Genomic DNA, 14,775 nt, shown 5'->3' on the forward strand with positions numbered 1-14,775 from the left:
CTAGACCCCCCAAGGAACTTATCTAGATGTGTGGTGAGCACTTTGAACCCCCAAGTGCTTCACAGAAGTTTATAACGTAGAGCCGTGAAAATAAAAAATCGCATTTGTTTTCACAAAAATGATTTTTTCGCCCACAAATTCTTATTTTCACAAGGGTAACAGGAGAAATTAGACCACAAAAGTTGTTGTGCAATTTCTCCTGAGTACGTCGATACCCCATATGTGGAGGTAAACCACTGTTTGGGCGCACCGCAGAGCTTGGAAGTGAAGGAGCACCGTTTGACTTTTTCAATGCAGAATTGGCTGGAATTGAGATCGGATGCCATGTCGCGTTTGGAGAGTCCCTGATGTGCCTAAACAGTGGAAACCCCCCACAAGTGATACCATTTTGGAAACTAGACCCCCCAAGGAACTTATCTAGATGTGTGGTGAGCACTTTGAACCCCCAAGTGCTTCACAGAAGTTTATAACGTAGAGCCGTGAAAATAAAAAATCTCATTTTTTCTACAAAAATGATCTTTTTGCCCCCAAATTTTTATTTTCACAAGGGTAACGGGAGAAATTAGACCACAAAAGTTGTTGTGCAATTTCTCCTGAGTACGTCGATACCCCATATATGGGGGTAAACCACTGTTTGGGCGCACCGCAGAGCTTGGACGTGAAGGAGCACCGTTTGACTTTTTCAATGCAGAATTGGCTGGAATTGAGATCGGATGCCATGTCGCGTTTGGAGAGTCCCTGATGTGCCTAAACAGTAGAGACCCCCCACATATGACACCATTTTGGAAACTAGACCCCTTAAGGAACTTATCTAGATGTGTGGTGAGCACTTTAAACCCCCAGGTGCTTCACAGAAGTTTATAACGTAGAGCCGTGAAAATAAAAAAATCGCATTTTTTCTACAAAAATGATCTTTTTGCCTCCAAATTTTTATTTTACCAAGGGTAACAGGAGAAAATGGACCCCAGAAGCTGTTGTACAATTTGTCTTGAGTACGCCGACACCCCATATGTGGGGGTAAACCACTGTTTGGGCGCATGGCTGAGCTTGGAAGCAAAGGAGCGCCATTTGACTTTTCAATGCAAAATTGACTGGAATTGAGATCGGACGCCATGTCGCGTTTGGAGAGCCCCTGATGTGCCTAAACAGCAGAAACCCCCCAAAAGTGACCCCATTTTGGAAACTAGACCCCCCATGGAACTTATCTAGATGTTTAGTGAGAACTTTGAATGCCCAAGTGCATCACAGAAGTTTATAATGCAGAGTCGTGAAAATAAAAAATATATATTTTTTAACAATAAAGATTTTTTAGCCCCCAAGTTTTTATTTTCACAAGGGTAACAAGAGAAATTGGACCCCAACAGTTGTTGTCCAATTTGTCCTGAGTATGCTGGTACCCCATATGTGGGGGTAAACCACTGTTTGGGCGCACGGCAGAGCTCGGAAGGGAAGGAGCGCCATTTTGCAATGCAGACTTTGATAGAATTGTCTGCGGGCGTTATGTTGCGTTTGCAGACCCCTAATGTACCTAAACAGTAGAAACCCCCACAAGTGACCAAATTTTGGAAACTAGACCCCCTAAGGAACTTATCTAGATATGTGGTGAGAACTTTGAAAGCTCAAGTGCTTCACAGAAATTTATAATGCAGAGTAGTGAAAATAAAAAAATATATTTTTTTCCAACAAAAAAGATTTTTAGCCCCCAAGTTTTTATTTTCACAAGGGTAACAGGAGAAATTGGACCCCAAAAGTTGTTGTCCAATTTATCCCGAGTACGCTGATGCCCCATATGTGGGGGTAAACCACTGTTTGGGCGCACGGCAGAGCTCAGAAGGGAGGGAGTACCATTTGACTTTTTTAGCGCAAAATTGGCTGTCGTGTTTGGAGACCCCCTGATGTACCTAAACATTTCCGCGGATGCGTGGCCGTAACTCTGCCCCCTCCTCCCCAGGACATAGACTGGGCAGCGGATGCGTTGAAAAACTGCATCCGCTGCCCACGTTGTGCACAATTTTCACAACGTGCGTCGGTACATCGGGCCGACGCATTGCGACCGCCCCGTACCGACGCAAGTGTGAAAGAAGCCTTAGGCTACTTTCAGACATAGCGCATTTTTGAGCGCTATTTTGCGGGCGCTTTTCAAAAATGCGCAATGTCATTTTCGTCTGCCGGCAAAGTGAATGAGAAATTCACTTTGCCGTTCAGACACACCGCAAAAAAACGCGGCGCTTTTGTCTGCAAACACGCCGGCGTAAAAAGAATTGACATGTCAATTCTTTACGCAGCGGCGTGTCTGCGTATCCCCCTAGGGCCCCATATTACCTTCCACACACAGCACCTTTGTCCTGGGTGTCGGCGTCTTTGTACGGAGGGGTTGACACCCAGGACCGGACGTGACGTCGGACAGGAAGAGGGAAGCCCCCGCCCCCCAGTGAAGCACCATGGAGTCCTTCTGTGTGTGTGTGTGTTCGTGTGTGTGCGTGTGTGTGTCCCCATGCGACGCTAGTGCCACCATTGTGCTAAGTCGCCGTATGGGACTACTACTCCCATCCGGTATTAGGATGGGAGAGTTGTCCCTGTGTCCGGCGACTTAGCACAATTGTAAAGTTACACAAAACACCTACACACAATACACATACATGACACACAGTACATACAACATATAACACAGAGTATATACTCACCAACAGCACACTTGTAGGCGAAGCCCTCGATCCTCCAGGAAAAAATCCAAAAATAATAAACCAAATTCATACTCCCTGTCCGCAGAATCCATAAAACGAGTGTCCCACGCCGATCGGCTGCTCTCCGGCGATACACTGCCAGGAGCGAAGCTCCTAGCAGTGTATCGCGTACTGTTCCGGAGTTCAATGACTCCGGCGTCTCGGTTAACAGCAGTACAGCTGCGTTGAACTTTCCCACGCAGCACTGCCGTTAAGCGAGAGTGCCGGGGTCAATGACCGCCGGTAAACTCGCTCGCGCATGCGCAGTGACACACCGACAGGAACTATGGCTCCTGTCAGTGTGTTGCTGCAGCCGTGGAGAGCTGACATATCTCTGGATGTGTCTGTTCTCCATGGAAAATCTTGATACGTGGCACTTAAATATGTGGCAATTAAATACATGACACGTGGCACTTATACGTCATACGTGTCACTTAAATACGTGGCACTGAAATACGTGATACGTGGCACTTTGATACGTGGCACGTGTCTCTTAAATACGTGGCACTGAAAGATGTGGCACGTGGCACTTTGATACGTGGCACGTGGCACTTTGATACGTGGCACGTGGCACTGAAATATGTGGCACGTGGCACTTTGATACGTGGCACGTGGCACTTTGATACGTGGCACGTGGCACTTTGATACGTGGCACGTGGCACTTTGATACGTGGCACTTTGATACGTGGCACGTGGCACTTTGATACGTGGCACTGAAATATGTGGCACGTGGCACTTTGATACGTGGCACGTGTCACTTAAATACGTGGCACTGAAATATGTGGCACGTGGCACTTTGATACGTGGCACGTGTCTCTTAAATACGTGGCACGTGGCACTGAAAGATGTGGCACGTGGCACTTTGATACGTGGCACGTGGCACTTTGATACGTGGCACGTGGCACTTTGATACGTGGCACGTGGCACTTTGATACGTGGCACGTGGCACTTTGATACGTGGCACTGAAATATGTGGCACGTGGCACTTTGATACGTGGCACGTGTCACTTAAATACGTGGCACGTGGCACTGAAATATGTGGGACACGTTGCACAAAAAAGTTACATGTAGTTTTTTTTGTGTTGACGGTCCGCCGAAGCACGACGCATCCGTCGCACGACGGATGCGACATGTGGCAATCCGTCGCAATGCGTCGCTAATGCAAGCCAATGGAGAAAAAACGCATCCTGCAAGCACTTTTGCAGGATGCGTTTTTTCTCCAACGACGCATTGCGACGGAAGCCAAAAAACGCTAGTGTGAAAGTAGCCTAACCCTAGCCCTAACCCTAAATTTAGCCCCAACCCTAACCCTAACTCTAACCCTAACCCTAACTCTAACCCTAACCCTAACCCTAACCCTAATTTTAGCCCCAACTTGTCTTCTCCTGCCGGCCGGCAGATGGCAGCAGATGGCGGGCGCACTGCGCATGCGCCCGCCATGATGAAAAAGCCGGCCGGCAGGAGAAGACAGAAGAGGACCCAGGGACCCCGGGTGAGTATGATAGGGTCCCCGAATCCCCCTATTTCTCTGTCCTCTGATGTGCGATCACATCAGAGGACAGAGAAATAACTGATCGCTTTTTTTTTTTTTTTTTTTTTGCGGTCGCCGGTAAACTGTTAATTACCGGCGATCGCAAAGCAGGGGTCGGTGCAAATCGACCCCGATCATGTTCTTTGGGGTCTCGGCTACCCCCGGCAGCCGAGACCCCAAAGAACATCCGGGTGCCGGGCGGCGGGCGCACTGCGCGTGCGCCCGCCATTTTTTCCCGGAAAAAAGATGGCGGCGCCCATGGGGAGACACGAGGAGCACCGGGGGAGGTAGGTAAGTATTGGGGGGCTATTGGGGGCCATCGGGGACCACATTTCTCTGTCCTCCGATGTGCGATCACATCGGAGGACAGAGAAATTAAACGGCAAATCGCGTTTTTTTTTTTTTTGTTGCGACCGCCGGTAAACGGTTAATTACCGGCGATCGGAACTCGGGGGTCGGTAAAAACCCCCCGAATCATGTTCTCTGGGGTCTCGGCTACCCTCGGCAACCGAGACCCCAGAGAAAATCCGACTCTGGGGGGCGCTATTCACTTTTTCCACAGCGCCGTTAATTAACGGCGCTGTGGTTTAAGTACCCTTAGCGGCCGCCGTTAAAAGGCGTATCGGCGGTCGTTAAGGGGTTAAGGAACCATTGCCGTTACAGGTTAGTCTGTTTTCTACCTTATGAAAACCTTACACACAGCTGGCATTCTGCAGGCCACTCAAGTACTTGTCACCAAGGCTTTCTTCACATTTTATCTATTCATCATTGACCCCCATTGGGACTTACGCCTGAATCCCTGAAAACTGGGAATTGGATGTTTTTGCTGATGCTGACGGGCCATTGACTGTAGTGATGCAGTCACTTTGTTTTCTGCCGGACATCATTTTCAGCAATATACACCTATTTGAGACAGGTATCAAAGTGCATTTGATAACTCTTTAGTACTCTCCTCAAATCTACAGGGACTTTATTCATATAGCGCCAACATATTCCGCAGAGCTTTACAATTCAGTTCATATACTAGTCATAAGTAACAATGTTAAAAATAATGCAATAATTAAAGCAAAAATAATTACGACCGTGTTCGTAAGAGCTTACAATCTACAACGTATATAAAGCATGTTGTGAACAATAAGACCATCAAAAAGAACAGTGGCTGAAAATGTCATCACCAGGGTAAAGCGCTTTATTAGTCATTTTTGATACTTCATGGCATGCTAGCTAAGGCCATGTTCACACTTTGCGGTTTTTATCGCGGAACCGCCGCGATTTTGATGCTGCGGGTCCGCAGCAGTTTCCATAGCGTTTCCATTTACATGTAAACCCTATGGAAACCGCAAACCGCTGTGCACATGCTGCGGGAAAAAACGCGCAGAAACGCAGCGGTTTAAAACCCGCAGCATGTCACTTCTTTGTGCAGAATCGCTGCGATTCTGCACCCATAGGAAGGCATTGAACCGCTTACTTCCCGCATGGGGCTGTGCCCACGTTGCAGGAAGTAAGCGGCTAATGTGCGGGTGGTACCCGGGGTGGAGGAGAGGAGACTCTCCTCCAGGCCCTGGGAACCATATTTGGGGTAAAAAAAAAATAAATAAAAAATCATGTTATACTCATCTCTCAGCGCTGCACGCGGCCGGCCGGTCAGAGTTGCTGTGCGAACAGGACCTGCGGTGACGTCGCGGTCACATGACCGTGACATCACGAAGGGTCCTTCTCGCACATCATCTTTGGAACCAGACCGCCGGGTGCAGCGCCGAGGAGATCCGGACATCAGAGGGTGAGTATAACCAATTTTTATTATTTTTAACATTATTATTGATGCTGCATATTGCTGCATATGCAGCATCAATAGTATAGGCGGAAACCGCGGAACAAACCGCGATAAATCTGCAGGGATAACCGCAGCGGTTTTGCCCTGCAGATTTATCAAATCCGCTGCGGGAGAACCCGCAGAGGAACGCCGCAAAGTGTGAACATGGCCTAAATAAGTTTTTGGTTTAAGATTTTATTTTCCTTAATATAATATTAACAGATTCTTTGGATAGTGTTTTGTTCCTGAAAAAAATAGACAAATGCTGGCAGGATCATTGCAGACAAATGGTAAGCATGTTGTGATTGTTGATATGGTTTTGGTTCTTCCACTTTCTATCAGGGCTGTGAAATCGGTAAGCCAAACCTCCGACTCCTCCATTTCCCTGACTCTGACTCCTCAGCCCTGACATGTACATAAAGAGCAGCACAGATTCATCTCAACTAAAAGCCCAGATCCTTAGATCAGGAGCAGAACAGACATTTATAGGACATATCATAACTTTGCCAAATTATGAAAAAAAAAATTACAGCACATCCTGCACTGAACTACTGTACCCAATTTATTATATCTTTTCGGAGTCGGTCTAGTTTATACTGACTCCGACTCCACAGCCCTGCTTCCTATGACCAACATGTCTATATAGACTGCTTAGGACGGTTGATCCCTTCTATTGATATGAAATATTAGTGGCCTATCTCTTCCAGCTGTGGTGACATTTCATTCCTGATATGATGGTCATGGAATGGTGGTATACGAGTTGTCAGAAGGTGGTCAGATATAATTGTTGAAATAAACTTTTTTTTTTTTTTTAAAGATCATGATTAGAAGTATTTTCCTATTTCTGGATCGTACCTATGTTCTTCAGAACTCCATGCTGCCTTCTATATGGTAAGTTTATTCTCTATATGGGTTCATATAAAAAGCTGAAAATGAAACCTAACCGGTTATTATATACAGTAGCTTGCGAAAGTATTCACTTGCATTTTGTGTTTTGCTACCTCGCAACTTGGAATTTCACTGTTGTTTTTGAGGGTTTGCATCAGTTCATGTAAAGAACGTGTCCACAACTGTGAACATTCGGTTCTCTTTTTATTATGAAGCAAACAACAAATAGAAAAAAATAATTGTATGCGTCAGTGTTCATAACTATTCACCCCCCCCCCCCCCCCCCCAAAGTCAGTACTTTTGTAGAACCTCATTTTGTGGCAATTATAGTTGCAAGTCGCTTTGGATTAATCTGTGAGCTTTGTCAAATCTGCTCTAGCTACTTTTAAGTTAGATGGTTTCCTCTGGTGAACAGAGATCTTCAAGTCTGACCACAGATTATCAATTGGATTAAAGTCTGGGGTCTGACTAGGTCACTCCAAAACATTTTACACATTTCCCCATAAACCACATTGTGTTGCTTTAGCAGTATGCTTTGGGTCATTGTCTTGTTTAAAGGTGAACCTCCGTCCTGGTCTCAAATCATTGACATGCTGAAACAGGTTTTTCTCAAGAATAACCTTGTATTTTGCATCATCCATGTTCCCCTTCACTGTAACCATTTTCCCTGTCCCTGCTGCCGAAAAACATCTCCACAGCATGATGCAACCACCACCATGTTTCACTGTGGAGATGGTGTTCTTGGGGTGATGAGCTGTGTTGGTTTGGCGCCAGACATGGTGTTTACCTTGTTGGCCAAAAAGTTCAATTTTGGTCTCCTTTGCCCACAGCACCTTCCTCCATATATTTGGGGATTCTCCCACATGTCTTTTGGTATGTGACTTATGTATGACATTGCTAGCGCCAGAAATTTTTAGGTGCTTCATCGCAAAATGGGTGACTACATATGCACATACCAATTTTTTGTTATTTGATCTCAGAAATTTAACGTATGCGTATTTTTTTTTTTTTCTAACTTCCCCCAACTTGTACTATTTAGTGATGATGCATCGCACACAAAATGGTTTAAAAAAAATATTTAAATACAGGTTGTAATATAGCAAAATAGGTAAAAAGCCAAGGGGGTGAATACTTTCGCAAGTCACTGTAGCTCAGATTGAGTATGGGAGTTGTCACAAGTAAACTTTGCTCTGAGATAATTTCTAGTGCCTGACTATTAGGGTTCTATCAACCGTTCACATACAAAAACTGCAGCACCATGGCTCAGCGGTCCTGGGCTCAAATCCCACCAAGAATAACATCTACAAGGAGTTTGTATGTTCTCCTTTGGTTCACGTGGGTTTCCTCTGAGTACTTCATTTTTCCTTCCACACTTCAAGCACATACTGATATGGACTCTAGATTGTGACCCCCCCGATGGTGACAGTGATGACGATGTCTGTAAAGTGCTGTGTGATATGATAGCGCTATATGTGTGCACAATAATAATTATAATATGTCATGATATAAATACTACAGTATACTGATCTGTTAGGCTATCTGCACAAGTTCAGGATTTTTCGCGTTTTTTTTTTCTTTTTGCTATAAAACGCTTACAATAAGCATCCTATTATTAGAATGCAATCCGCAATTTTTGTGCACATGTGTTTTTTTCCACGGCGGAATAGCATTCTGGAAAAAAACGCAGCATGTTCATTCTTTGTGCAGAATCGTGGGGATTCCGCACACATAGGAATGCATTGATCTGCTTACTTCCCGCATGTGGCTATGCGCACCATGCGGGAAGTAAGCGGATCATGTGCGGTTGGTACCCAGGGTGGAGGAGAGGAGACTCTCCTCCAGGCCCTGGGAACCATATAATTGTAAAAAAAAAAAGAATTAAAATAATCTTCATATTCTCACCTTCCGGCGTCCCCCGCAAGCTTCCCGCTCCTCGCGATGCTTCCGTTCCCAGTTATGCAATGACCTGTGATGATGTAGCGGTCTCGCGAGATGCTACGTCATCTGCGGTTATTGCCACGAGGCATTACTGGGAACAGGAGCATCGCGAGGAGCTGGAGGCCTGCGGGGGACACCGGAAGGTGAGAATATCTTTTTTTTTATTATTATTATTATTATTATTATAGACATATTTGACAAGTTTGACCAACCTGTCAGTCAGTTTTCTAAGCGATGCTACAGATCGTTTGGAAAGCACTAGCATTCTGCAAGCTAATTACGCTTGTAAAACGCTAGTGTTTAGCGGGAAAACGCATGCCAATTCCGCATGCATTTTTCCCGCGGCAGGGAGTTCCAGAATTGCCGTGGAAAGTTCCGCGGCAATTCCGGACGTGTGCACATAGCCTTAATGTGGAGTATCAGATTATACGTTTTTTTTCAAATGCTGTATTATTGTAGCCACCCTATTTGGTAGGGGAGACCAATATTTTTCTTAGAACTTGTGGCCCCTTGTATCTTGTTGATAGGTTAAAGTCTCGCTTTTGGGACTCAACTCTCTTGTTTGTTTATTTTATCCATAGGGACATGGGACTAGAATTATTTAGAACTCATATAATCAGCGATCAAAAAGTTCAGAACAAGACCATAGATGGCATTCTTCTGTTAATTGAGAGAGAGAGAAATGGAGAAGCCATCGACAGAAGTCTGTTACGAAGTCTTCTGAGCATGCTTTCTGACCTGCAGGTAAGTCCTACATGTTCCTTGTATGCCGGTTGGACCCAATGTCTGGGGAATGCAGTGTTGTATGTAGCAGATCAGAGTGTGGTGCGGGAGGGGAGATTACAGGTGAACGCAGATCACACAGGCTACGATAGGCAGGAAAGCACGCACATGAGAGCCTGAAGGGGAAGGACAGCTAAAATCTCATAGTCTGTGTATGAGTATAGAGAAGAGCGAGAACTCATGGTAGATTGGAGGGGATTACTCACTGCTCCACATAAGTGTGTGCCAGTACCATGGAGAAGAGGTCCCTCATGGGCTGTGAAAGGAGAAATCTTTACAGGAATGAAGCTTTGCTGATGCACGAATGCTGGTGAAGGCACTAGCATCCAGCATGTATTACTGGGAGGGAGGCCCCACTCAAGAAAAGTCTGAAACTAGAAACGGGCTTCTAAACTGCATATCAGGGGCATGAAAATGAATGAAGGAACTGAAATAGCAGATTGAAACAGTTGTACTAATATTCTGTCTTCAGGAGTGCACCACTGCTGGACCCAGCTTCCTGAATTGCTGAAGGCAGTGAGTGTGCTTCTGAAGATTGACAGCGTTGCAGGTCCCACTTTCCAAGGCTGCAATTGGATACTTTGCATCTGCCGCATAAGAGAAGCGCAGAAGCCTGAGGCTGGTCAGATCCAGCCATCTTTAGAGCGGCACGAGCAGGCTGTATAGTATGGAGCCTGCAGTCAGTAGCAACTAGCTGTACACTATAAAATTAAAAATCTTTTTTTCTCCTACGCCTCATTTGGGGACTCGGGACCATGGGTGTTATGCTGCTGCCACTAGGAGGACACTAAGTAATACAGAAAAAATAGCTCCTCCCCTGCAGTATACACCTTCCTGCTGGCTCTAAGTGAACCAGTTCTTGCTTAGTGTCAGTAAGAGGCACTTGGGTCTGCTTTCAGACCCCATCGTTTTTATTTATTTATTTTTTTAATTTTACCCCCTTTTTTTTTTTTTTTTAATCTATTTTTCTCTTAACGGAGTGAATGGGGGCGACGGATCCTTTCTAGGTTCCGATCTCCCCCAAACCATCAACAGGCAAGAACGCGGAGCGTGCCTCCCCGTACCCTTTCCTGCGATGTGGGATGCCAGCCCTGAGCTCACCTTAGGGGCGATGGTTCCTTCACGTTCCGATCTCCCCACTCCAACAGCAGGCGACCACATGGAGTAGCCCTCCATCTACATCTGGAGCCAGGTGCATAGCCGGACATTATCTGAATGGCGTCCATGCAGCCACCCACTGCATCACCACTGATATAGCAGATCATGGACAGCGGCATAAGCTCTCCACCCCCTCCCTGACTATGGCAACGGTGGATTGAGCACCGGCCCACCGCACCTACTGTGAGTACACCAGCGGGGGCCAAGGCGAAAAGGGGGGTCCTGGGATAGGGGAGGTCCGAACACATACCGCAAAAGCCCCTGGTCTGTGGGTCATGGCCGTCCGCAAACGGTGGTCGCAACCAGAGCGGCGGGCGTCCTTGCGCGCAACAGTGGTTGTGGCGCTGCAGGCTGCAACCGGCTGTTAAAAATTTAGCCCCCGGCTTTTCAGGTATACAGGCCGCAAAGTTGTCTCCGCCCGCCGGCAGTTAATGCCGCCCCGTCTTTCTGGCGCTTCTCGTTCCATGAGAAGCGCCTTTACTTCCTGATCTCGGCAGCCATGTTCATCCACCTGCAGGGCGGATACTGCAGCGCCTACTCCAGCGACTGGCAGCCTTCACAGGGCCTGGCGACTTTTCTGTGGACACATATTGCGGCACCTCCCCTGGGGACTCAAGACACAGGACCTGGGTAAGCTGCAGAAATATAGCTTAACCCTTCCCCTGCTAGTACGCTCTCCTTTCAAGGCGACACTATGTCTCAATCTAAGCCTTCCAAAAAGACTGGCAAAACGCACACTGTGTTTTTTGCTGCTTGCACCACTTGCAAGTTTACTTTACCTTGGGGTCACAATACTGCGTTCTGCACAGCTTGTGAACCGGTGACTACTCAAGAACCACCTATTACTGATACCGTATCCAGTGAGCCTAGTCCCCCTGAGTGGGCTACCTCCCTTTCCCGGTCTATGGCATCCCTGGCCAAAGCGATAGACTCTCTCCGGGACCCTTCCTCTAACCAGGGCGCTCGCCTATCATTTACGGATAACGCTTCCAATGGACCGTTCCCGTTGTCCATTAGGTGTCGCACCTTACCAAGGAGCTCTCGTGTTTCCAGGAAAAGGAACCATGCCCTTTCCCCAGATCATCACCGGGATTCGGGTTCTGGGAGTTCAATTTCTCGTTCCTCCTCTCCTGGGGCTAGTAGAGAACCTGTTTCAGAGGACGATTCTAACACGTCCTCAGATCAGGATTTCCAACACGATCAGGAGACACTCTACTCCCTCATTGACTCAGAGAATAAAGCCTTGAAACTCGATGAGGAACCCTTATCTAGAACGGATCATGCTTTGTCCTTTGAGGACGAAGCGAGCTCACAAGGTGTTCGCTAATCATCCCGAATTTACCGAAATTGTTGACTCTCACAGGATCCGTCCAGATAAACATTTCACAGGGCAGAATCTCATGGAATCCAAATATCCCTTTACCCCTGATCTAAGAAAAGATTGGTCACAGTCTCCCCTGGTAGATCCTCCGCTATCGCGTTTAGCTACTAAATCTATTTTGTCTTCTTCCGAGGGGCGCTTCGGTTAAAAATCCCACTGATCGTCAGATCGACAATCTATCTCGCTCAGCCTTTGAAGCTTCAGCAGCCGCACTCATCCCATCTTTCGCCGCTACTTGGGTGGCTAAGGCTATGGCTCATTGGGCTGAAGTCTTATCTTCAGCTGTTCTAGACTCCATTCTTCCCCCCGAGGTAGCAGACCTTGCTACTCAGATAGCCAGAGCCGGAGATTTCGTGGTGACTGCTTCTTTGGATGCCGCTAACTGCACTTCACAAGCAGCAGCAAACGCTATCACCATTAGGAGGTCTATATGGCTCAGAGACTGGCGTGCGGATTCTCCTTCCAAAAAGTCGTTAACCTCTTTACCATATCAGAGTGGTCGCCTTTTTGGCGAAAAGCTCGATCAACTTATCTCCGACGCCACTGGAGGGAAGAGCAAATTTCTTCCACAGCAGAGACTCTCTCGGTCTTTTCGGAACCAGCAACAGCAGTCTCGGTCCCGGTGTTTTTTTTTTTTGTTTTTGTTTTTGTTTTTTTTCGTTACAACTCAAACTAGTCCTCTACTTCCACATCTTCCGGACCCGGGCGGGCACAATGCAGGGACAGAGGCCCCCAGGCCTCATATAAACCTTCCCCTTCATGGAGAGGCAGGCCTAGGCAGTCGGGATCCAGAGGGTCCAGACCAGGCAGATCTTCCACACAATGACTCCCTGCGGTATCCGGGGGACACCCTCAAAGTAGGTGGCTGCCTGCTTTACTTCAGCCACGCATGGCTCTCGGTCGTTCACGACGAGTGGGTCCGAGACCTAGTGTCCTCCGGATACAAGATAGAATTTTCATCTCGCCCTCCAAATCGTTTTCCTGTCTTCTCCTAGAGCAAAAGCATCAGTGTTCTTCCACGCCATAGACACTCTAAAAGAGGATGGAGTTATTACCCTGGTGCCTCAAAGCAAAAGTTTTCAAGGTTTTTATTCAAACCTGTTCATTGTTCCTAAGAAGGACGGTTCGGTACGGCCCATACTGGACCTAAAACTGTTGAACACGTTCGTCAGGGCGCGACGGTTCCGAATGGAATCGCTTCGCTCTGTCATCGCTTCACTGGAAATAGGCGAGTTCCTGGCGTCTATAGACATCCATGATGCGTTCCTTCATATTCCGATTTTTTTTTTTCCAGCTCACCAACAGTTTCTTCATTTCGCAGTTCAGGAAGAACATTTTCAATTCATTGCCTTACCCTTCGGCCTAGCCACCGCTCCCAGGGTATTCACCAAGGTCATGGCGGCTGCCGTGGCCATTCTCCACACCCGAGGGGTGGTGGTGTTACCTTATCTAGATGATATTCTCATCAAAGGACCTTCTTCTCGAGCCTGCAAGGAGGCCGTGAACATCACAATAGATACTCTTTCTCGCCTGGGTTGGAAGATAAACTTCACAAAATCCTCCCCAGTACCAGCTCAGCGAATTTCCTTTCTAGGAATGATACTGGACTCGTCCCAGGGGTTGGTGCTTCTTCCCCCGGAAAAGATCTGTCTTACAGCGGGAAGCTCAGAAGCTCTCTCAACCTCACACTCACTCTCTGCGTTTCGGTATGAGAGTCCTCGGCAGGATGGTAGCAGCTATGGAGGCGGTCCCATTTGCTCAATTACACCTCTGCTCCTTACAGCATGCCCTCCTGGCTGTGTGGGACAGGAACCCTTTCTCCCTCGACCATCGGTTCTTCCTTCCCCAGCGAGTCAGACAATCTCTCAGGTGCTGGACATTATTGTCCTCCCTGAGTCAAGGGAAGTTCTTTCTCCCAGTACATTGGCTAGTTGTGACAACAGACGCCAGTCTTCTAAGCTGGGGAGTGGTGTTCCACCATCACACCGCTCAGGGCCGCTGGTCTCTTCAGGAAGCACGCCTGCCGATCAACATCTTTGAAATACGGGCAATCAGGTTGGCTCTTCTCCAATTCCATCCCTTCCTGGCGGGTCGTCCCATCAGGATTCAGTCCGACAATGCCAGGGCAGTGGCATACATGAACCGGCAGGTGGGAACACGCAGCAAGGCAGTCATGACCGAGGTAGGCCACATTCTCCGTTGGACCGAGGACAACCGCTCAATGATTTCAGCGGTTCACATCCCGGGAGTGGAAAATTGGGAGGCAGATTTCTTCAGCCGTCAAGGTCTCGACTCCGTGGAGTGGTCTCACCATCCGGAAATCTTCCACCAGATCTGCTGTTGCAGGGGTACCCCGGACGTGGATCTGATGGCTTCACGGCCAAATTCCAAGGTTCGCGACTTCATAGCTCGGTCTCACGATCCGGCAGCCATCGGGCAGATGCACTCGTACTCCCGTGGCATCAATTTCGGCTTCCGTACATATTTCCCCCGCTTCCCTTACTGCCGAGAGTCATCAAGAAGATCAGAGCTTAGCGGGTACCAGTAATCCTGATTGCGC

General features: G+C 47.5%; 1 protein-coding gene across 2 annotated transcripts in view; it reads left to right on the top strand.

The window, feature by feature from the left end:
* Positions 1 to 14,775, top strand: part of CUL4B (cullin 4B) — a 76,151-nt gene that overhangs the window by 18,389 nt on the left and 42,987 nt on the right. For both annotated transcript variants that reach the window (XM_077285081.1, XM_077285082.1), the window contains exons 5-7: positions 6,288 to 6,357; positions 6,885 to 6,958; positions 9,475 to 9,637. In XM_077285081.1, the coding sequence (XP_077141196.1) occupies positions 6,288 to 6,357; positions 6,885 to 6,958; positions 9,475 to 9,637 (307 nt within the window). The remainder of the gene's footprint in view (positions 1 to 6,287; positions 6,358 to 6,884; positions 6,959 to 9,474; positions 9,638 to 14,775) is intronic.

The sequence above is a fragment of the Ranitomeya variabilis genome, chromosome 2 (genome assembly GCF_051348905.1).
Source record: "Ranitomeya variabilis isolate aRanVar5 chromosome 2, aRanVar5.hap1, whole genome shotgun sequence".
NCBI classification, from domain to species: Eukaryota; Metazoa; Chordata; class Amphibia; order Anura; family Dendrobatidae; genus Ranitomeya; species Ranitomeya variabilis.